Source organism: Thalassophryne amazonica, chromosome 7 (genome assembly GCF_902500255.1).
Source record: "Thalassophryne amazonica chromosome 7, fThaAma1.1, whole genome shotgun sequence".
In the NCBI taxonomy this organism is placed as follows: Eukaryota; Metazoa; Chordata; class Actinopteri; order Batrachoidiformes; family Batrachoididae; genus Thalassophryne; species Thalassophryne amazonica.
Window position 1 is genome coordinate 6,624,508 of NC_047109.1, and position 25,425 is coordinate 6,649,932.

Consider the following 25,425-nt stretch of genomic DNA (forward strand, 5'->3'; position numbering starts at 1 on the left):
AAGTGAGTCAGGTGGGTTCAGCCAGTCAAGAACTAGAAAACACCAGTCTTAACTCATCAGTCTGTGGTAGTAGCAGAACATGTAGGGCAGGTCATATCCAGGAGGGATGGAGACCTGAGTAACCTTCCTTCCTTCACCCAGATTAGTGAAAAATGGGATTTCCTGCATATGAAGCAGTTGCCAAAGGTGAGAAGAGCAATCTGAGCCTTTATGGCATATTTTAGGATCTGGTTGCAGAAGAATAGGTGAACTTATCCTTTAAACTTTCTTTGTTGCCTTTTAAAATCTGGAAATCTTTCAGCCAGACATAAGAATGGATTTATTGTCATTGTACATTACCTACAACAGAACCAGGCCTCTGCATCTAACCTGTTCTTGTTCCAGTTAGACGCAACCCAACCACTGGGAGCAGCCACAGTGGGATGAACTCCAAGTCTGGAGATGCTGCCTTGGTCAGTGGCAGTTCTTCAGAAGAAGGGCCTTTACTTTACTCTCACTACACATACATGAATAAATACAACCAAGTTTGTCCTTTGTATTTAACGCATCCTAATTACAGAGAGTTCATGTCTCCAATCCAATACATGCCTCAGTTTTGTTGATTTAATAAACAAATGTTGGGGGTGACAACTGAAAGATACATAAATAAATAAAAAATAATAATCCTGGAGCTTCCCTGGTATCCAGATCCAAGCAAAATTTTATGTATTCTTCCTCAAAGTGGGTTTTGCTGTTTTGGAGCAAACCTTAGTCAGTCTGGGCTGAACACACCTCACAGTAATCATCACTGTGACCGACAGCGTGAGTGAGATCCTGAGTCACATCAAGATTTACTGAAATTTTCATCTTGATACGACTGATTTTATTCTACTAAGACTGGAAACCTTTGCGTTATCCCACAAACACACGTGATCACTTCGTCAGAGACTGTAACAAAGCGTGACAAGTGTCCCGGTCTCCCCTAAACAGCAGGCCTGCTTGGAGCCGGTGTCACACCTGCGCTAAGAGTTGCTGTCAGGAGTCATATTCTCTGTGTATTTGATGACTTTATGAATATGCATGCTACATCTCCAGTGCTCCACTCCGTGTTTTTGCGGCTGCTTTGTGCCTGCTGTCAATGAACGTCCAGCGCGTCCACGAGCGCGTCCTCTCGGCTTTATTTTACGTGTTTCTGTCGCTCCGCCTCTTCTTCCTATCTGGGTTTTTTTTTTTTCCTCCCATTGCATCCATTTTTGTGCATCTAAGAAATCTCCAAGAATTACAAACCTGGAGGAAAGCGAGGACGCAGACTGACAGAGGAGGGACTCCAATCATGCGCCTGAAAGCTCTCCGCAGGATTTCAGCGATGGGTTAGACAGGATTTAACATGACTGCGAAATAAAAGGCAAGATTTTTCCCCTGTAATCCTTGCACTCTCTGCATTTTTTCCGCTTTTCATCCCTGGATGGATGTGCTTGTTTGGGGAGTAGTCTGCACTCCGTGCACTCGTTTTAAAGGCACATATTTCTAATCCGGAGCGCTTTGTTGCACAGTTTGTGCGTAAATGTGTCGATCGGGTCCACAGCAGCTTTCCACTCTGAGTATTTCCACGGAGACAGGCTGCAGCGTGTTGGCTTCTCCTATCGTAAGCATTAACACAGCTGTAATAGTTCTGACGCTGATTTCTGCAGCAGTGTGCGCGTTGTGCGTGCTGCTTTGAACCCAGATGTCATGCTTCCCGTGGCCGCGGTGCCACCAGCGCCTTTGCTCCACACACACGCGCGCGCGCGCGCACATACACGCACAGAATGCTCATGGCCCAGAATGCTGCTGCTGCTGGCTGATGCTTCTCTTCTCGTATTTTTAGCGTGTGTGCGTAAAGATGTCGGCTCCACTCGGGCCCCGGGGCGGCCCCGGTCCCGGCCCCGGCCCTGCCACCGCCGCCGCCGCCGAAGAGCTGCCGGATCTCAGCCACCTCACTGAGGAAGAGAGGAAGATCATCCTCGGCGTCATGGACCGACAGAAGAAGGAGGAGGCGAAGGAGCAGTCGATGCTGAAGTAAGACACCGCTTTTGTTGCAGCTGTCAGCAGCGCGGCTGAATGATGCTACGGACTGTGGGTTTCCGTGAGATTCTAGTCTCTCGTGGACGAAGCTGCGATGAGCCGACGCCTCGGCTGGTTGAAAAAATTCTCTTGATTTTGGGCTGATTGGTGGAATAATGCAGCGTGCACTTTGCTGTGTGGCGGTCGGCTGGAGTGGGTTGGTTAGCGGCGGCAGGCGCCATTTTCGCGTAAAAAGCACGCCAAATTGCTTAACCTTTCCCTATGAACGTCACCGAGATTACACAGTCCGACAGTGGAAGGATGGTTTAACGTGTCCCCGGCGGGGACGTGCGCGTGTGGGCCACTCTGTGGTTCGCTCTCACTGGGTTCCGCGGAGTCGCTCGGAGCGTTTCAGCACCACGGAGCTGTCCACTGTGGCTCCGCTTTTTAAGGTGGACCGGAGAGTTCCAGTCCACTGCTCCTGCTTTCTGATCCGACAAGTTTGGGAGCTCATAAACCACGTGACTTTTCACCTCATAATTAATAGACTTTACTCACAGCGAAGACTTGCAATAACGAGCAAAGTTTCTCACAGTCATTTTTAATGTGCTTCTTACAATTCTGACTGCACTGCAGATATTTTTGTGGGATAAAAGGCTGATAAATAAGATTGCTAGTTTTCCCTATAATTTCCAGATCTTTCCAAATATGGTACATATGATTTTGTGGCATTGTCATAATTGTTAGTCCAAGAGGCTGAAGTCAGTTTTGACCTACTCTAGACCTAATTTAAGGGGACTAAATGATACAATCCAGCCTCAGTGTACCATGGCCTACACACAGAATGTATGGTGGCAGCTACAGTCAGGAAGGGGTCAATGAAGGACAGGGACAGGGGCCAACATTTAAAAATTCTCCAGTCATACTGAAAAGTAAACTGGATTATTCGTCTGACCATCAAGATTCCAAAAACACATAGTTTGGACCATCTGTGACTGAATGCTATGTAAAAACAGCAAAAATGGTGACAGTTCAGTTTCAGATTGTACAAGGTCTCAAAAGTTAAAGTTGCTCCAAATTTGGTTAAAAAAAAGTGTGGAATAGTTGAGCTAATGGGATTAATAAATTGAATAGTTTTGACTGTGCTGAATTCTTGGTCTCCAAAGTAAAGGTCAAGGTTGATGTTCATTGGATTCTCTGATTTATTACAACATAACATGATAACTAAGCATGACAGAGGGTGCAAACTATTCCTTCTTAAACAATATTAGCACAACCAATAATTAGCATTACCTTTTACCAAAATTGGAGCAATTTTAACTTTTGACCCCTGCACAAAACAGAACTGATCCTTATCACTATTTGTGTTGTTTTTAAGATAAGATAATACAATAAGATAAAATAAGATAATACTTTATTATCAGATCAGAGATCCGAAATTTATGTTACATATACATGTACATATACATACATATATTTTACACCATAACTCCATAGTAGTCAGTCATAGATTGTCCAAACGGTGGATTTTTGGAATCTTAATCAATACTTTGACAAATAATATGGTATACTTTTCATCATGACAAGCATTTTTAATTGTTGACCCCTGTGTAATCCTTCCCCTTCCTGGCTATAGCAACCATCCTTGGATGGCCACCATACATTTGTGTAGGTCATGGTATGCTATGGCTGGACTGTATATGTTGTTTGTGCACCTTAAGTGGTACTGAAATCCTGCTTGGCCCATGGACTATATGATAGATTACCTTGCTGTAATAATTATTATCAGTTGTTGACTCAGTGGAGCTAATAGGTGTGAACTAGCTGTTTGAGAATTTTAACTTGGCTTGTCATAATTACAGTGTTCATGTAATTATTACATAAAATGATTGATAATATGACTTAAAATGTCAAAACTCTTCGCTGCATTTGGAGAGTGCGTACCTCTAAAGTTTGATCTTTAGTTCCCTCTTATCTTTGTGAAATCACAAGTCAAGCATGCTACAGAATGAGATAAAGGAACATATATCCCAAATCATGAAAAGAATTCGATTCAAACTCTGTTTTTCTTCTCATGTCCTTCTTCCATTTCTCACCACAATTTAACAAGTTTTTGTGAGATCCAAAGTCAACCTTCCCACAAAATTTAATTGTACTCCCAAAAGTGCTTTTTGAGTTGTTGCATTTGCACAAACACAGGCACCCATAACCTCTGCTCTTCTCTGTCTCTGACTTCTCATAATTTTGACTTCTTGCAGTTATGTGAAATGTTCCCAAAATAGTGTTTTTGCACTTTAAGACATTTTAATGAGGAGCACAAAGTAAGGTCACTATTTTATCTTTCCTCTCTAAAAAAAAAAAAAAAAAAAAAAAAAAAAAAGAATCAGTTGATTTATATATATTATTAGAATATTTTTAACTTGACTAATGCAGGCAGGGCATTTTTGGGGGAGTGGTCTTAAATGCTTTGATTCTGTTGATTGGTTGAACTCTTCATTGGAAGAAAAAACTTTCAAATCCAGGCAACTGTCACAACTCAGCAAGCTTGTGTCAATCACCATGATAGTGCAGCAGATAACAGAACATTTACAGATGAATCCAAGTGGAGGAGGGAAAGTTCTCCACGCTTCTGCCAGCCACAAAAATCCAGTGAAACCAGGTCAGGACGAAACACATAGAGAAAAGGAATGCCGGTGCAACACAGATGCTTGCTTAATTATATTATATATTTAAGGTGCATAACAAAGGCCAACGTTTCAATATATGGTCACATATTCATCAGAGTCCTTGGAGAGAATGGGTGGTGAAGCCCTTAATAAAAATCATCCACAGGTGTGATTGTTTGTAAAAGGGGCGTTGACTACCTGAAGATCCGCCAAATCTACCAAGGTGCTACACTCATTACATTGATCATTAGAAACAAACCACCCACAGACAAGTGAAAAGAGGTCCAAAACTGAGCATAAAATGTTCACAATAAGATGAAAAAAAGATCAATCATCCTAAATAGAACAACAGCAATCAGAGATTTCTGATGTCCGCCAATCCGGATCCAGATCACCTCCAAAATTCAGTGGAGTCTTCCGTTCCATAATATCTATCTGTGGTGCAAATTTGGTGAGAATCCATGACATAATCCTTCAAAGCCTATATAAAGTGAAATCTTGATCCAGAACCCAGATCTGGATCACCTCCAAAATTTAGTGGAGTCTTCTATGGCCTAATATGTGTCTGTGGTGAAAATGTGGCAAGAATCTGTGAAATAGTTTTGACATAATCCTGCTAACAGCAGTGGTGGGCACAGTTCAGCTAATCCGTTTTTGCTATCAGCTTAGCTTTTCAGATAAATTTTAAAACCATCATCGGACCAATTATCTTCCGATAAATTTAGTTCCGATAACTTTCAGTCCGCTAACATTTTCTTTGCTGGTGAAGTTTAACGGTCAAAAACATTTGTAAACCCTAAAATCAAACATTTTAGTCTGTTTGTTGTGTGTATGTAGCCACTGAGCAGACTAGCTGCCTGTTGCTTGCTGATGACATCATCATTAAGCGCAAAACGTGATTGGCTGGTCAACGCAGGGTGCATTGTGGGTAGTGTAGTTCATTTTCACTTTGGGCGTTACAGTGACTTGTCCACTCGACACAAAAACAAAACAGACTAATTTTAACATTATTTTATTTCTTTGTGGTTGTAGTATAATTGCCAAGACTTGGTGTGGGAGAGGACCTCTCACGGCGCAGCTGTGTTTACGTTTAGACACTGTTTTGGATTTTTAAAAAAGGACGCTTTATGTGGATTATTTATTCAGATGAATCCCACTGAAACTAACAGGTAAGAATTTATATTTACTACATGCATTTTCCTCTGCCAATCAGTGCATTAATGGACATATTTTGGTATTTTAAGCCACAGGGTTCAAAGCGTGTGAAAAAAGCAGCAGCTTTTAGCTCATAAATGACGGTGTATCTAATCCTGAGATAAACTGTGACTTCTAATACTGTTTTTTACTGCTTTTGAAAGATGATGACAGTGTTTGGGGTTTTATTTTTTTATTATTTAATTTTTTATGTGTTCTTTGTTTATGTGATCCTTGAATTTACCCAGCAGTCCCTGCGGTGCTTAAAGTGAAACTGGTTTATCAGAAGCCGATAGTGTAATCTGATGTGGCCACGTCCAAATCAATACTAATAGTTATCATTTATCAGTTATCTGTAATAAAGATACATTTTTTTTAGCAGTTCATCAGTTTATCATCATAAAAGATAACTTTTCAGTTATCTGATTAATGGTTATCAAAGCTAACTTTTTGGTTAGCTCTGCCCACCACTGGCTAACAGTCAGACAAATAAATAAATAAATAAATGCCAATGTTTTTATTACGTCCATGGCAGATGTAATAAAAGGACATAGCAAAAACTAAAGAAAACAAGTCAAATTCAACTCTTCATTTAAGCCCAAGGGTTCTAAAGTGCCTCGTGTATGTATCCAAAATGCTTCCCTGCACAAGAGTTTTTTTTAATAATGTCACCACCTCTGGCTGGGGCTGTGATTTTCTCAATTCCCCCAACATTTTAAAAAGAAACAGTTTGCATCACCTGTCATGCTTAGTTATCATGTTACAGGGTAACATATGTCACATGTCATAGAATCCAATGGACATTGACATTGTTTGATCTTTACTTTAGACAGTAAATATTCATCACAGTCAAAACTATTGTATTTATTATCCCTATTAACTCAACCAATAATATGCATCACCTTTTCACCAAAATTGGAGCAACTTTAACTTTTGACTCCTGTACAAACTGAAACTGACCTTTGTCACCATTTTTGCTGTTTTTACCCCATAACTCCATAATGTTCAGTAATAGATAGTCCAAACTATACCTTTTGGGAATTTTTATGATCAGACAAATAATGTGATACACTTTTCAATACGATTGGAGCATTTTCAAATCTTGACTCTTGTGTAATTCTTTGTTGACACCCAGCTGGCTGCTTATTGAAAATTCAAGGCCCACTTGCTTTTTCAAGAGAATAATGTCTAAAGGCGCAGTGACATGAGCATGACGTTGATTCACACACTAGCACGATCTGTGTTGTGCTGGAGAGTAAACCCGTCTTTAACTGGCATAGACTGAACGTGAGAGGCGCGCCAGTGCATGCTATTGCGCATAGAGAATTTTGAAATGTTCAAAAAAATATTTCACACACAAATGTCGTGAAGAAGAAGTGAACAGAGCAAGTGGTGATGAAACTTGTCTGAACGATTATAACAAGATGTTAAATCTGTTATAAACATACTTTAACAGCTGCACACAAGACGGAAAGAACACACAACTGTTTTACCAAGCCATGACCATGTAACCATGGCAAATAATTACATTTTTAGACGGCTCAAAATGCTTTCTGCAGTTCATTAGGCGCACGTGCACAAAAGGCACCAGCTGAAGCCTCCTCTGTGATTCAGGAAGCGATTAGAGCCGTTTTCACTGGCCAATTTGCAGAGAAAATGGTTAATTCATCACGGAATAATTATTTTATATACACAGCGTCCAGCACAGAACACCTGGCAGGCAGTAGAACAAAGAACAGCGTCCAGCTGTGATCACAGTGGGTGGCATTGTCACAATGACGGACATGCTAGTGCGTGAATCAAAGTCATGCTCATGTCACTGCACCTTAAGTTGTACTTGCACCGAGTTTGGTGCTTGTGTCACCATTTGAAAGATTGTTTTAGTTATCTGCTGCACTATAACTCTGTGCTTTGGTGTTTTTGTAGTTTTAAATAGCAACATTAAAAACCAAGTCAGGCTCATTTTCCCCACAGTCACTCAAGAATCTCATGTCTTTAATGTCAAGAGGAGAAGACTTTAACTCTCCATAGCAGATCTTTAAAACATAGTGCTGTTGCCTCCCAGCATGCCCACTGACTCAGACTGGTGTCCTTTTTTTGTTTTTTTTTTTAGATGTTGGAGATTTTGTTTACCATCATCAGGAAAACATTTGCACCAATAGAGATACGTAAAGTTGTGTAATCCCAATCTAGTGCTGCATGATAAAGATGACTCACTTACAGTAAAGTCTCGGGTGCTTTTTGTGGCACACGCGGCCTGAATCGTGTTGGCCTTTTCTGTCTTGTCTCTGCATTTCCTGTGCCCTACACATCTCGGTAGCTGAGTATCTCTCCCCGTCGTTCAGTGAGTTACAGGGATTGTCACTTTTAGTCACTCTTAGTATGACGGTGATGTCAAGACTGAGCGTGTGCAGAGGAGCCTGGGCTTCACATGGGGCACGGTGAGTGACCGTTAAGTAAATGAGTACAAGCTGAAAGCATATATGTGATACGTGGAAAGCCATTTGTGTTGACTGCATACTTTCTAAATTGTTCTCAAATCACCTTGTACGCGCTGGTTACCAATGATTTCATCTCGGCAGTTAGACTGTGATTTTGATTAAATCCAAGGTGTTGTTTGTTTTTTTAATAAGAGACAATAGAGCTGTATTTTCTCAGTGTACATAATGATTCATCATCAGTCATATTTAAAACAGTAACACTCCCCCCCTCACTTTCTCTACCTATGATTCACACAAGCATATCCTAAAGTAACGTCGGCTGTTGGCGCAACCGAAGCGGTTTAACCTGCTGGTATCGGTCGGTTCACAGTGCGATATCCCAGCATGTGCACGGTTACAGTCACAGTTTAATCCCACAGTGGCTTGGAGGGTGTTTCAGGAAGTGATAGTTTGAGTGTGTAACTGAGCAGAGGGAATCCTGGGTGAGATGGAGAAGCCCACAGCTGCAGAGTTTGCCAACTTTCTGCCATCTGACTGGAGGTTCTACAGAGAGTGTGGATGGAAATCCTGCATTGCTGACTTGGATGTAATTAGCTGCTCCTAGTTTTCCTTTACTTAGTCTGAACAGGCCTGTTCTCACGTGTCTGCATGCAGAGTTCATGATTTTCACCTTTTTGGGTTACAAAGTAGGCCTGCATTTTGAGGAAGCAATACATGGGTAGGTACGTATGGCTTTACAAAATCTGTCAGATGGCAGAGGGCTTGATTGTTGTATATTTGACAGGACCTTAATGCTTTTGGGGGGTGGGGGAGTTGCAGCTGAAGTCGAATCAAAGCACTGCTGACTGTTTTTACATCTGGAATTTACCTTTAACAAGATTTGTGACTTGGCCCTTTGTCAACATAAAATGCTTCTTTGCTGATCCAAGAAAATCTGCTTCAAAGTGGAGATGAAGCATTTGCGCACTGTGATTGAGGCTCTCAAGCAGCAGCTAACGATTTGAACATGCCGCCTCTGCTGCTGCTGGTTTTCCAAATGGAATGGTGAAAATTCCAATGAGCAACCATCTTTATCTCCTGTGTTTTTGTTTTTAAACGCTTGTTTCTCATGTGCACTCTGTTTCCTGTTACTTATTTCCAGATTAGCTAGCTGGCTCAAAAAGTAAGCAAAGAAGCCAATTGGTCAGAATTCCAGTTATCTCAGGTTTATATATGCAATATATTTAAATATATTCATAGTTTATTCATAAGGAACTCTTGAGGTCTTTGTTTACATTATTTGGAAGGTCATTTTGGAGGATGGAAGGAGCCAAGCCTTTGCCGGTGAGGAAAGGGTAACTGATCTTGATTTCAGGGTTATTCTGTGATCCTTTGATTGCAACACTTGAGAAGCTGAGTGAGGAGTCGATGAGTTTGGTTTTGCCAGCCCTGGATCAAGACTAAGATCCTGGGTTTCAGTGACTTCGTGTATTTGGCCATCAGCAGTGCATATGTTTGTTTTAGAGACATCCACTGATCTCAGTGGTGACATGAATGCCTCTGGGTTTTTGGTCTTTGCAGTTAAAAGGCATGTGGGAAGAGCTCATGGAGTCATGAGGTCAATAGACAGAGATGTTTGTTGATAGAGATATCCACAGGAGAATGAAGAGCTAAGTACTGGTGCTGGTGCTTCCTTTGGTACCACTGGACTGAATTTGTTTTCAAATGAATGGTTACTTCAGGAGACTGAGATGAGGAATATTGTTTGTATTGTGAGGGAATGTCAGGTTTGACATTATAGTCATGTACTCTGTGTGTGTGCGTGTGTGTGTGTGTGTTTTCTGTACATGATCTGGCACACAGGTGCCTCAGTGTTGAGGACCCCAGTGGCTGGAAAAGGCCAATGACATGCCCATGTTCCACCTGATAGATGGTTACTTTTAGGATATTGGAATGCACCATTGTCTGCTTTTAAGCAGAAGCTCAAGACTCACCTGTACAGGACTGCTTTTACTTAGTGTAGTGTTGTATTTTTTCTTTTAATTCTTTGTGTCTTTATTTTCATCTTACTGTGAAGCACTTTGTGATTGTTTCTTGAAAGGTGCTCTATAAATAAACTTGACTTCCTGAGGACACACTGGGAGGAAAGCTGCTGTATCTGAGTGGAGCTCCAACGGCTACATTTTGAACTGTCTGAAGACTTGTTGATGGCAGCAGGTCAGCGGTTAAAACAGTGCCGTGATGATTTTGGGGTGAATCAATGTCTCTGCATCATCCTTTGACAGTTTGAGTTGAATCATGAGGGGAAAGGAGTTTTTGGTCTTTTCTCTGATTTTCCGGATCAGGTGGACTTGGGATTTTTGTCTTTTCCACTTTGAATGGTAAGAGTTGAATTTAAAAGTAGGAAGTCCTTTGACATGCAGCTTTTAACTGCAGGCGCTTTACTTTGTGGCCATCACATATTTCACATTTTTACAGGTGTGATTGTGTGCACAGTCTTTGCTGCCATTAAGAGTAACTGGAGGTGCATTTTGTTCTGCATCGAGCTGCAGGCTGCCTCTGCTTTCTGCACATCGCTCAGTCTCTGAGCAATACAGTAATGACGGTAAAGGACCCCCCCATCCCGACCCTGCATGTCCCATAGGCAGGCATCAGCTGCCCGTGACAGGGTGACCCACACAGTGCCCCCCGGCTCCACTTCTCCTTTCTCCCTACTCCTCCTCCTCCAGTTGCTGTGGCCTGCGTCGTGGTTCTGCGTGGTGGCTGAGAAGGCGGCACGCAGACTGGCTGTCTCTTTCACAGCTCACATCCATCATGAGGACGCTCATGTAAACACAGACCACAGGAAACATCACATGTGACAGTGACGTACAAACCCAGTGGGCCATGTTTGGATTCTTTCTGCTTTTTTACATTTGTCCCAGCAGAAATCTTCTCTGTCCCAGAGTTCAGCCTGTGGATTGCACTGAATTATGGTGGCATGTTGGTGCTCTTGCCTCACAGTAAGAAGGTCCTGGGTTCAAGCCCATAGCTGTCCTTTTCCTTTGTGGGGAGCATGGAGGTGGGTTTCATCTGGGGACTTTGGTTTTCATCCACCATCAAGGATGTGCATGTGATGGTGTGCACAAGAGATTCTTTATGAGATCTGGAGTTGCGTCATGAAGAGTAATCAGCATTTAAAGTAAATAAAATATTGAACAGGAACAGCCAGATCTTTGAAAGTTCTGAGCAGTGGTGGGCATAGTTCGGCTAAACCTCTAATTATCAAAGCTAATGATTTCATAAGCTCTCCAGATAACTTTGAAAACCATTAGCAAACCTATTAGGTTCTGATAAATTTAGTTCTGATAACTTTTAGACCGCTAGCATTTTTTTGTGGGCATAGTGAATACAGCCTAACAGTTAAACATTTGTAAAGTCTGAAATCAAAGTTTTAGTGCCTGCCTGTTACGTTTTGTAGCAGACAGACAACCATGAACGGTAGAGCTCTATCCTCTGCAGGCAGAGGAGAGCTGACTACCAAAGAGAAGAAAAGAAGAAAGAGAAGAAAAAAAGATTATTTGTCTCCACACCATACAGACCTGCTGTTCATTTCATTGGAGTCTTGCACAGGCAGACAGTTTTGACTTGTGGTATAGTCGGCACTGATGCCTATACCAGTATTGGGTATCGGCCCAATCCCATATGTATGTACTTGTACTTGTAATCATAAAACTGCACCGATACTAGACACCCGATTCCCCTTAATAGCAGCATGATGTCAGCCTCTCAATGCAGCCTGTGGGCAAGTGGAGGTTGCAGTTCGACTGAACTGCCCACTTCACCCATGAAGCGTTTGATGCTGCGAGCTTTTCATCTATTTTCTGTAGCGCAGCTCAGAGTTGAGAACAGTTGTTGTCTCTGAAAGTGCGGTGATGGTAACACAACTGCACTGAGCTTTACAAAGACATTTTTACGCTGTTTTTTTTTCTTTAAAACTCTGTGCCGCTTCGTGTGGGTCCTCACTAAAAACAGCTGATCCACACACATTAACAAATGCTGACGCTTGTTTCTTCCATCCAAATGCGCCTAAAATCTCTTTCTGAGGATGACATGAAGTAAAAAAAATGCTGAAAAATGTAAAAAAAAAATGCCCTACCTCTCAATCTGGTTGTACTCTTCCCATAAATATGTAGTCAATTCTTCCTGCTCAGACGGCTGTCCAGGGGGAAATCCAGATGGAAGGGGGTGGGCTTGCTTCCCCCTCCACACCTTGAGATTAAAGGTCCACTTTTGAAGACAATTTTTCATACTAGTACTACTACTACTACTACTACTATAGGAGAAGCCAGTGCACAGTGGATCAGAAATGTTGTTTTGTGGCAGCATAAACACATTATGCATAGGGTTAGGTCATTCTATTGTGGATTTAATACATCAAGTCGTTGTTTATAAGGCTGTGTTATTTATGTCTCCCCAAGCGTAGTTTACAGGTGTTTAAAATCTATTTAAAAAAATTAGATTCACTGTGCCCCAGACACTAATTCACGGTGAAAAGTGAATCAGTGTCTGGGGCACAGTGAATCAACTTAGAATATAATGAAAAAAACATGATTATAAAGGTTTCTTAAAAATTATTAAATATATGTTGAAGCAGATACAAACAATAATCCAGCAAACCAGCTATGTGATGTGTGAGTGTCTTATATAATGAAATAAGTCCTTTAGAAAGTATTATAAATACAACTGTCATAATTTCTGTTCAAATGTGAAAACAGTTGTTTATATACACAAATTATAGAAATAATTCATGGAAAAATAAATGCATAAGCTTCAACAAGTACTATTTGTTATCCACTTGATACTGGGGCTTAGCAAATCACTTTCTAGACTGATTCACTGTGCCCCAGGTGCATGTGACACACATGAGTCATGTTATCAAATAGCTGATAGTCTGGAGAAGACATAACATATGCTCATCAGTTGGACGGGGTAGTCTTCTAACTAATAACAATTTTTTTTGGGCCACCTTTCCTCTACTGTGAGAAATAAATACAAAGACACTGACATCCACAGAATTTACTTTTGATAGGAAAAAAACTGACTTCACTTGGCCAAAAACAAAACACTAATTTATAAGGAAGATTTTGGACTGTCTGGATGTGACTGACTGTCTGTTTATAATGTGCTCTACTGGTGGTTGGCTCTCACTGCGGTATTGTATCACTTCCTGTTCCGGAGCACAGCGGTGTTTTGCTGTATCTGTTAGCTGTTTAATCTGCGTAGTTAGATTGATCTAGATAACTAGATAAGGATTTGTTTCACAGTGTAATCTTCACGTGCCTTAACTAAAACACTCCTTCTGCTGAATCACCTCTAAATTATTTACACATTATTCACTTTGTGTGTTTTTAGGAATCCGCTAGCTTAGCGCAGCTACTAGCTCTTAGCCGGTTTAGCATGGCGGCTTCTCCTGTCTTTCCCGCACTTCTCTGCTCTGGGTATAAAATGTTTAGTTATTCCTCGGCCTCCTTTAGCAGTAATGGTACTTGTAATAAGTGTAGCTTATTCGTAGCTTTGGAGGCCAGGCTGGGTGAATTGGAGACTCGGCTCCGCACCTTGGAAAATCCTACAGCTAGCCAGGCCCCTGTAGTCGGTGCGGACCAAGGTAGCTTAGCCGCCGTTAGCTGTCCTCCAGCAGATCCCGAGCAGCCGGGAAAGCAGGCCGGTTGGGTGACTGTGAGGAGGAAGCGTAGTCCTAAACACAAGCCCCCTTGTACACCACTAACCCGTTCACATTTCTAACCGTTTTTTCCCACTCGGCGACACACCCGCCGAGGAACAAACTCTGGTTATTGGCGACTCTGTTTTGAGAAATGTGAAGTTAGCAACACCAGCAACCATAGTCAATTGTCTTCCGGGGGCCAGAGCAGGCGACATTGAAGGAAATTTGAAACTGCTGGCTAAGGCTAAGCGTAAATTCGGTAAGATTGTAATTCACATCGGCAGTAATGACACCCGGTTACGCCAATCGGAGGTCACTAAAATTAACATTGAATCAGTGTGTAACTTTGCAAAAACAATGTCGGACTCTGTAATTTTCTCTGGGCCCCTCCCCAATCAGACCAGGAGTGACATGTTTAGCCGCATGTTCTCCTTGAATTGCTGGCTGTCTGAGTGGTGTCCAAAAAATGAGGTGGGCTTCATAGATAATTGGCAAAGCTTCTGGGGAAAACCTGGTCTTGTTAGGAGAGACGGCATCCATCCCACTTTGGATGGAGCAGCTCTCATTTCTAGAAATCTGGCCAATTTTATTAAACCCTCCAAACCGTGACTATCCAGGGTTGGGACCAGGAAGCAGAGTTGTAGTCTTGCACACCTCTCTGCAGCTTCTCTCCCCCTGCCATCCCCCCAATACCCCATCCCCGTAGAGACGGTGCCTGCTCCCAGACCACCAACAACCAGTAAAAATCTATTTAAGCATAAAAATTAAAAAAGAAAAAATATTGCACCTTCAACTGCACCACAGACTAAAACAGTTAAATGTGGTCTATAAACATTAGGTCTCTCTCTTCTAAGTCCCTGTTAGTAAATGATATAATAATTGATCAACATATTGATTTATTCTGCCTTACAGAAACCTGGTTACAGCAGGATGAATATCTTAGTTTAAATGAGTCAACACCCCCGAGTCACACTAACTGTCAAAATGCTCGTAGCACGGGCCGAGGCGGAGGATTAGCAGCAATCTTCCACTCCAGCTTATTAATTAATCAAAAACCCAGACAGAGCTTTAATTCATTTGAAAGCTTGACTCTTAGTCTTGTCTATCCAAATTGGAAGTCCTAAAAACCAGTTTTATTTGTTATCTATCGTCCACCTGGTCGTTACTGTGAGTTTCTCTGTGAATTTTCAGACCTTTTGTCTGACTTAGTGCTTAGCTCAGATAACATAATTATAGTGGGCGATTTTAACATCCACACAGATGCTGAGAATGACAGCCTCAACACTGCATTTAATCTATTATTAGACTCAATTGGCTTTGCTCAAAATGTAAATGAGTCCACCCACCACTTTAATCATACTTTAGATTTTGTTTTGACTTATGGTATGGAAATTGAAGACTTAACAGTATTCCCTGAAAACCCCCTTCTGTCTGATCATTTCTTAATAACATTTACATTTACTTTAATGGACTACCCAGCAGTGGGGAATAAGTTTCATTACAGTAGAAGTCTTTCGGAAAGCGCTGTAACTAGGTTTAAGGATATGATTCCTTCTTTGTTATGTTCTCTAATGCCATATACCAACACAGCGCAGAGTAGCTACCTAAACTCTGTGAGTGAGATAGATTATCTCGTCAATAGTTTTACATCCTCATTGAGCACAACTTTGGATGCTGTAGCTCCTCTGAAAAAGAGAGCCTTAAATCAGAAGAGCCTGACTCCGTGGTATAACTCACAAACTCACAGCTTAAAGCAGATAACCCGTAAGTTGGAGAGGAAATGGTGTGTTACTAATTTAGAAGATCTTCACTTAGCCTGGAAAAAGAGTCTGTTGGTCTATAAAAAGCCCTCTGTAAAGCTAGGACGTCTTACTACTCATCACTAATTGAAGAAAATAAGAACAACCCCAGGTTTCTTTTCAGCACTGTAGCCAGGCTGACAAAGAGTCAGAGCTCTATTGAGCTGAGTATTCCTTTAACTTTAACTAGTAATGACTTCATGACTTTCTTTGCTATTAAAATTTTAACTATTAGAGAAAAAATTACTCATAACCATCCCAAAGACATATCGTTATCTTTGGCTGCTTTCAGTAATGCTGGTATTTGGTTAGACTCTTTCTCTCCGATTGTTCTGAGTTATTTTCATTAGTTACTTCCTCCAAACCATCAACATGTATATTAGACCCCATTCCTACCAGGCTGCTCAAGGAAGCCCTACCATTAATTAATGCTTCGATCTTAAATATGATCAATCTATCTTTATTAGTTGGCTATGTACCACAGGCTTTTAAGGTGGCAGTAATTAAACCATTACTTAAAAAGCCATCACTTGATCCAGCTATCTTAGCTAATTATAGTCCAATCTCCAACCCTTCCTTTTCTCTCAAATATTCTTGAAAGGGTAGTTGTAAAACAGCTAACTGATCATCTGCAGAGGAATGGTCTATTTGAAGAGTTTCAGTCAGGTTTCAGAATTCATCATAGTACAGAAACAGCATTAGTGAAGGTTACAAATGATCTTCTTATGGCCTCAGACAGTGGACTCATCTCTGTGCTTGTCCTGTTAGACCTTAGTGCTGCTTTTGATACTGTTGACCATAAAATTTTATTACAGAGATTAGAGCATGCCATAGGTATTAAAGGCACTGCGCTGCGGTGGTTTGAATCATATTTATCTAATAGATTACAATTTGTTCATGTAAATGGGGAGTCTTCTTCACAGACTAAGGTTAGTTATAGAGTTCCACAAGGTTCTGTGCTAGGACCAATTTTATTCACTTTATACATACTTCCCTTAGGCAGTATTATTAGAAAGCATTGCTTAAATTTTCATTGTTACACAGATGATACCCAGCTTTATCTATCCAGGAAGCCAGAGGACACACACCAATTAGTTAAACTGCAGGAATGTCTTACAGACATAAAGACATGGATGACCTCTAATTTCCTGCTTTTAAATTCAGATAAAACGGAAGTTATTGTACTTGGCCCCACAAATCTTAGAAACATGGTGTCTAACCAGATCCTTACTCTGGATGGCATTACCCTGACCTCCAGTAATACTGTGAGAAATCTTGGAGTAATTTTTGATCAGGATATGTCCTTCAATGCGCATATTAAGCAAATATGTAGGACTGCTTTTTTACATTTGCGCAATATCTCTAAAATTAGAAAGGTCTTGTCTCAGAGTGATGCTGAAAAACTAATTCATGCATTCATTTCCTCTAGGCTGGACTATTGTAATTCATTATTATCAGGTTGTCCTAAAAGTTCCTTGAAAAGCCTTCAGTTAATTCAAAATGCTGCAGCTAGAGTACTGACGGGGACTAGAAGGAGAGAGCATATCTCACCCATATTGGCCTCTCTTCATTGGCTTCCTGTTAATTCTAGAATAGAATTTAAAATTCTTCTTCTTACTTATAAGGTTTTGAATAATCAGGTCCCATCTTATCTTAGGGACCTCTTAGTACCATATCACCCCAATACAGCGCTTCGCTCTCAGACTGCAGGCTTACTTGTAGTTCCTAGGGTTTGTAAGAGTAGAATGGGAGGCAGAGCCTTCAGCTTTCAGGCTCCTCTCCTCTGGAACCAGCTCACAGTTCAGATCAGGGAGACAGACACCCTCTCTACTTTTAAGATTAGGCTTAAAACTTTCCTTTTTGCTAAAGCTTATAGTTAGGGCTGGATCAGGTGACCCTGAACCTTCCCTTAGTTATGTTGCTATATACTTAGACTGCTGGGGGGTTCCCATGATGCACTGAGTGTTTCTTTCTCTTTTTGCTCTCTATGCACCACTCTGCATTTAATCATTAGTGATTGATCTCTGCTCCCTTCCACAGCATGTCTTTTTCCTGGTTCTCTCCCTCAGCCCCAATCAGTCCCAGCAGAAGACTGCCCCTCCCTGAGCCTGGTTCTGCTGGAGGTTTCTTCCTGTTAAAAGGGAGTTTTTCCTTCCCACTGTCACCAAGTGCTTGCTCATAGGGGGTCGTTTTGACCGTTGGGGTTTTTCTGTAATTATTGTTTGGCTTTTGCCTTACAATATAAAGTGCCTTGGGGCAACTGTTGTTGTGATTTGGCACTATATAAATAAAGTTGATTTGATTTGATAAGGGGGATGTCTTTATGCATAAAAATATGGCATAACTGCTGCAAATATATATTTAGTTTTGTAACTATAGCTACTGATTCGCTGTGCACCGTGATTCACCGTTCCCCGGTTTCCCCTAATAATAATTTTAACAATTAAAATGTTGAGAAAGAATTAAAATTTTAGAAAAATGTTAGAAAGAATTTAATAGTTACATTTATAAACAATGTAGATTATAAATTGTAAGTTTTACTGTTACAGTGCTGTCAACATTTAAATAAGAGGTCAAGAAAGATGTCTTAATTTTATTTTTTATAAAACAAGTATTTATGTTTATTGAAGTCAAGAAAGGGTGACTATAAAGTGAGCATTGACAAAACTGGTTAACGTTTTTCATGTTGAGGTGGCGGGAGGGGGGTTTGTCAGCAGCTGCTGAAAGTAACTAATAAAGTAACTAGTAATCTAACTTAGTTACTTTTGAAACTGAGTAATCAGTATAGTAATTAAGTAACTTTTTCAAGGAGTAATCAGTAATTGGATTACTTTTTCAAAGTACCTGTGGCAAAACTGGTGCTCATAGACATAAGTAAAGTTAGTAATGGACAGTTTCAGTTATTGGTGTTGTATATTTTGTAGTGCTGAAGTCCACAGCCTGATAGCTGACATTTTCACTTTGTAAAACAACAGACGTGATGTTAATTTCAATGACTTGTCCGGAATTAGTTTGTTTAAAATTATAACCATAAGTCAAAACTGTCTGCCTGTGCAAGACTCCAGTGAAATGAATGGCTGGTCTGTATGGTGTGAAGAGAAATTATCTTTTGTTTTTCTTCCCTCTCTCTTCCTTTCTGTTTGGTAGTCAGCTCTCCTCTGCCTGCAGAGGATAGAGCTCTACCGTTCATGGCTGTCTGTCTGCTTCAAAACATGTAACAGATAGGCACTTAAAATCTTTGATTTCAGACTTTACAAATGTTTTTAATTATTAAACTTTATTCACTATGCCTGCAAAAAATATGTTAATGTTATGTTAAAGTTATTGGAACAAAATTTATCAGAAGCTAATTGGTCCACTGATGGTTTTCAAAGTTATCTGGAAAGCTAATCCGCCAATGAAAACGTTAGCTTCGATAATTAGCAGTTAGCGGATTAGTGTAACTGTGCCCACCACTGAACATGACTCCCTTTCATCATGTTCCCTGAGGGAGCGAGTGAAAGAGAGGATGGATGTGAAGGAGTCCATCACTGTCGTCCAATTCTGCTTGCTGCTCCGGCTGGACAACAATCAGAACACGTGGAACATCAGAGCAGAAACAATTTCTCAGGAGACACTAAAACAATCCTGTTTTAGGAAGAAAAAGAAGAAGAAACAAATGTCAAACTTTGCTTCTCATGGTTTTGTCTATTGAATGTTGTTGGGTTTTGGACTGTCTGGAGTAACTGTGCCAGTTACTCAAGACATCGAGTGACTGTGCACAGTTTATAATGTGCACTGTTATTTGAAATTACCAGGTTAGTCTGTGGGGGAATTAAATTTTATTTAAAAGCAAAAATATAATATACGAGGTCTGTTAGAAAAGTATCCGACCTTATTATTTTTTTCAAAAACCATATGGATTTGAATCACGTGTGATTGCGTCAGACAAGCTTGAACCCTTGTGCGCATACGTGAGTTTTTTCATGCCTGTCGGTTGCTTCATTCACCTGTGAGCAGGCTTTGAGTGAGGTGTGGTCTACCCCCTCTCATCTATTTTTTATTGCGAATAAATGTCTGAACGATTTGGAGCTTTGCTGCATCAATTTTTTTTCCAGAAACTGTAAGAGACCTCCAGGTGGACACCATTCGAAAAATTAATATGGCTTTCAGGGACAATTTTATAGGGATCAAACAGATTACGGGGTGTTACTGCCCCTTTAAGGACGGCCCACAACTGCTGAGAGCGCAGCGCACTCCCAGCGATGATGGACAGGCTGACACCCCGCACAAACAACCAGATCATTTCCAACGTGAAAGCTTTGTTGATCCGGGACCTCGTCTGACTTTCACAAAAAGGCAGAAGATGTGGCCGTCAGCACTTTTTCCGGCACATTCCACCGTTACAGGAGGTTTTTTTTCATGGAAAAAGAAGCCGAGGGACGCGCCACAGAGCCGTTCATTACGCGGGACAAAACCACCTCGGTGTTGGTCTCACAGGACGGCTTAAAGGTGGATTTCAGATGGATTCCGGTTGCTTTCCAGTCGTGTGAATATCCGATTGTGATTGTGCTTGAGCTGAACATGCCAGAACATGTCCTGTGAGGCCTCATCACGGCGTTTCTTTTCGCCATGCAGCTCCGCCGCGACGCGTGGAATTCCTCCGCCTTTGTTCCTCTTTCCATGACAAAAACTCCTGTAACAGTGAAATGTGCCATTCATTTCTAAACTGGACGCTGTCTTGATCTGGTATGTCCTCTGACTAGCACAGGAATTGTGAAAAGACGTGGACATCAGCAGTTTTTCCGGCACATTAAGACAGACATGCGGAGGAGTTTGGCGCGTTGTGGTGCAGCCGCTCGGCGCAAAGAAACGCCGTGATGAAGCTTCACGGGACATATTGGGGCTTGTCCAGCTCAAGCTCAATTTCTCGGATATTCACACGACAGAAAAGCAACCGGAATCCGTCTGAAAGCCGTCCTGAGAGACCAAGGTGGTTTTGTGCCGCGTCAAGAGCGGCACGGTGGCGCGTCCCTCGGCTTCTTTTTCCATGAAAAAAAAAACTCCTGTAACGGTGGAATGTGCCGGAAAAAGTGCTGACGTCCACGTCTTTTCACAATTCCTGTGCTAGTCAGAGGACATACCGGATCAAGACGGCGTCCAGTTTAGAAATGAATGGCACATTTCACTGTTACAGGAGTTTTTGTCATGGAAAGAGGAACAAAGGCGGAGGAATTCCACGCGTCGCGCGGAGGTGCATGACGAAGAGAAACGCCATGATGAAGCCTCACAGGACATGTTCTGGCATGTTCAGCTCATGCACAATCACAATCGGATATTCACACGACTGGAAAGCAACCGGAATCTGTCTGAAATCCACCTTTAAGCCGTCCTGTGAGACCAACACCGAGGTGGTTTTGTCCCGCGTAATGAACGGCTCCGTGGCGCGTCCCTCGGCTTCTTTTTCCATGAAAAAAAACTCCTGTAATGGTGGAATGTGCCGGAAAAAGTGCTGATGTCCACATCTTCTGCCTTTTTGTGAAAGTCAGACGAGGTCCCGGATCAACAAAGCTTTCACGTTGGAAATGATCTGGTTGTTCCAGCGGGGTGTCAGCCTGTCCATTGGCGCTGGGAGTGCGCTGCGCTCTCAACAGATGTGGGCCGTCCTTAAAGGGGCAGTAACACCCCTTAATCTGTTTGATCCCCATAAAATCGTCCCTGAAAGCCATATTAATTTTTCAAACGGTGTCCACCTGGAGGTCTCTTACAGTTTCTGGAAAAAAATTGATGCAGCAAAGATCCAAATCATTCAGACATTTATTCGCAATAAAAAATAGACGAGAGGGGTGGACCAGACCTCACTCAAACCCGGCTCACAGGCGAATGAAGCAACTGACAGGCATGAAAAAACTCACGCATGCGCACGAGGGTTCAAGCTTGTCTGACGCAATCACATGTGATTCAAATCCATATAGTTTTTGAAAAAAATAATAAGGTCGGATATTTTTCTAACAGACCTCGTATATTCTGAGATTTTACACACTAAAGTAAGAATAACTGTCCTGTTAACCTGATGACGACTGTCCTGGGAACCTGATCGTACATAAATTCAAGCTGTGCTTGAATTTTGCTGTTGCAGGGGTAAAGTTACTTTAGTACCCTGGAAGCTGAGAAACACAAACAAATCATCTCTTCTCTGAATGACACATTTGAGAATCACCTGCTTTTCTCTTCTTCCAGTCATGAATCTGTTCAGTTTACACTCGATTGGCTAATTTTCCCCATGCAAAAGGCTCAGTTGGTTTGGGGAATCAGTGCTTTAGCAGTGTTGAGCTCCTCTGCTGTTCTTCATCCGGTTGCAAATTGGTCACCCTGGATGTGTATGTGCACTTTTGCTTTTCAGAAAAGCCGTACATTTGGGCTGCAGTAAATGCTTCCAAAATCCATTTTTCCACTGAACAAGAACTGGTGCTGCACCTTTCATCTGACTTCAGAAGAAATAATATCAGTTAGAATGATATGTTGTGACCAACAGCACAAAGCAGTGAAGGAACTTCCTGATGGCTCCTGCGAGTTCCATATGTTGAACAAGAACATTAAAGAAGAAGGTTTAACATGCTCCTGGTCCACTGGAACATCAACAGTTCCTGTCTTAGTGACAGCAGAAGATTGAAGGACATTTGTTCAGGTAACTGAAAGGCCTCATCTCACAATGTTTGGAACATCTCCAGAAAGGCTGGTATGAAAGCTGCAGGCTGTGTCCAGGTCACCAGCATCATTTCAGCCTTGAACCTGAACCTCCGTCTGTTGACAGATGGAGGTTTTAACTGGTGTTTGCTTGTGGACAAGATGACTGAAAAAGTTCCAGACTGATGTTTTGTGGAGGGGAGGGATTTAGGGGGACCGATCCTGATCTGGCTCATAGATCAGTCTTAATCTTTCCACACCATTTCTTTTTAAATAGGTGCATTTTTGGGCAATTTCTCTGAGAGTCATTTTATTTTTTTAAATAAAGGTTAAATAAAGATCTCTTTTGCAAGGGAGACCTGGACAATTCTAAAGTTGCCAATTCACTAAACGTGCATGTCTTTAAATGTGGGAGGAAACCCATGCAAACACGGGGAGAACATGCAGGCTAAAGAGGTGGGTTGTGGGTGAGACCGTGCATTACCTGGGCATGTCAAATGGAAACCCCCCCCCCCCCCCCCCATCTTAGAGCTACAGAACAAGCTAAGCTAACAGGTTAACACCAGTTCTGTCTGTTAAATCATAATTTTATGGACTGGACGTGGTTTTCATCATGCCTGGTTTTGGTGTGGGCATTAAAAAGAATTTCCCAATTATTTCCTCAGTCATGGACAAACTGGACCTAACATCATCAAGCTACTGATAGTTGCTAAAAGTGCCAACACCGCAAGCATAGGGATAAGAAGAGAATAAAACCTTTGCTGACGAATACAGATGTTACTTAGAACAAAAGCTGAGAGACAATAAGGCTGATGGTGTGCAGGAGAAGAGCGGCTGTGTGAGATGGCAGCCTGATTGCTCTGTCAATGGGGACTGAGGCGGTCATATCAGCAACCAGAGCTGATAACATCTCACACGTCAACGTCTCTCCTCTCATTTTCTCTCTGATGTTCTCTGCTCCTTTCCTGTCCTCTCGCCTCTCGTCTGTTCTAATTTCCTCTCGCGACCTGTCCTCCACGCCCTGCCCGCTCTCACTTTTCATTTCCACATGTCCTGTGTTCTTTCTCCTAGGATTAACCTTCTAACAATGGAACAAAATTCCATTAAACAACTCCAAAACATGAAGGAGGTATAAAGTATATTTAGCATCATTGCATCCAGTTGGGATTTTTATTTTATTTTTTGTTCTGGAAAAACTATTGAACAAACCTAACACATTAAGCTAGTGAAGGTCGTCTGGGAGCATGTGCTGGTGCTACATGTTGCCACATCTACCACACGACAGAATCGCCCTGGGTGCTGGACATAGACTATATAGTGGACATGATGTCACCCACAGGTTTCTACAGAGACCTGGAAGAGCTGTTTAGAAGCTCACAAACTGTTGATCTGTGTGTTGCCATGTTGGCAGTGCTCACCCTGCTTGCATCACAAACGACACATAAATGGCGAAACAGATGGATTGTGGGTGACATCCTGCATGAGTTAGCAGGTCGAATGAATCCCCCCACCCCCCCAAAAAAATCTTAGAGCTACAGAACAAGCTAAGCTAACAGGCTAACACCAGTTTGGGTGTCTGTTAAATCATATTTTTATGGACAGGATGTGGTTTTCATAATGCCTGGTTTTGATGTGGGCATTAAAAATAATGTCCCATTTATTTCCTCAGTCATGTAGGGTTGCCAACTTTGGGATCTTGGCTGGAGTGAGATTGCGCGTGCCAATTCTTATTTATTTTTTTGTCACCCTAGCCCTACTTAAAAACAAAAACAGTCCTTCTTTACTAATAAAAATACAACACCAATTCCAATGATAAATGTTTTTGTTTTTGTTCAAATATTTGCTCATTTTGAAATGGATCCCTGCAACACGTTTCAAAAAAGCTGGGACAGGGGCAACAAAAGACTGGGAAAGTTGATGAAAGCTCAAAAAACACGTGTTTGCAACATTCCACAGGTGAACAGGTTAACCGGAAACAGGTGTGTCATGATTGGCTAGAAAACAAAAACAAAAGAAATAATCCTGGACTTCAGGAAGAACAGGGCTGACCCAGCCCCACTTTACATCCATGGGGACTGTGTGGAAAGGGTCAGCTCCATCAGGTTCCTGGGAGTGCAGCTCTCTGACAGCCTCTCCTGGACTGCCAACACCACAGTGGTGGTGAAGAAAGCCCAGCAGCGACTCCACTTCCTGAGGGTGCTCAGGAGAAACAATCTGGAGGAGAAGCTGCTGGTGGTGTTCTATAGAGCCACCATCGAGAGCATCCTGATGTACTGCATCACAGCGTGGTACGGGGGTGCTCAGCAGCAGACGGAGTGCTGCAGAGGGTGATCAAAATGGCCCAGGGGATCACTGGTTGCTCTCTGCCCAGCCTGGAAGACATTGCCACCTCTCGCTACCTCAGCAGAGCTGCCAGCATCTGCAAAGACACATCCCACCCCAGCTGTTTGACCTACTACCCTCCGGCCGACGGTATAGGTTAATCAAAACTAGGACAAACAGACTCAGGGACAGCTTTCTCCCCAGAGCGATCACTGCACTGAACAATAACAAATCACTGTAATCCGCACCTTTCAAGTTTCTTGTGCAATATCTGTAAACCATGTGCAATATTCCCATGGAATATGATTCCACAGTTGTATATAATTCTTATTTTACATTTTACTTGGTCCACATTTTATTTTATTTTATTTTACCTTATGTTTATATTAGTTGTACATATACTCTGAATAATTTGCTGTTAAATTTCACTATCTTTTATTTGGCTAAAAATTACTTGCACCACGGAAAGCACCTTTTTGGAGTTGCACTCAAATCTCATTGTAGTGCAAATTACAATGACAATAAAGGTGATTCTGATTCTGATTCTGATTCTGAAAAGGAGCATCCCCAAAAGGCTCAGATGTTCACAAGCAAAGATGGGGCGAGGATCACCACTTTGTGAACAACTGCAT

The 25,425-nt window shown here is 41.8% G+C and overlaps 1 protein-coding gene across 36 annotated transcripts in view; it reads left to right on the forward strand.

Moving 5' to 3' along the window:
• Positions 1–1,846: 1,846 nt before the first annotated feature.
• The window catches only part of rims2a (regulating synaptic membrane exocytosis 2a), a 725,652-nt gene continuing 702,073 nt past the window's right edge, over positions 1,847–25,425 (forward strand). For all 36 annotated transcript variants that reach the window (XM_034173773.1, XM_034173780.1, XM_034173800.1 and 33 more), the window contains exon 1: positions 1,847–2,037. In XM_034173773.1, the coding sequence (XP_034029664.1) occupies positions 1,862–2,037 (176 nt within the window). In that variant the 5' untranslated portion in view covers positions 1,847–1,861. The remainder of the gene's footprint in view (positions 2,038–25,425) is intronic.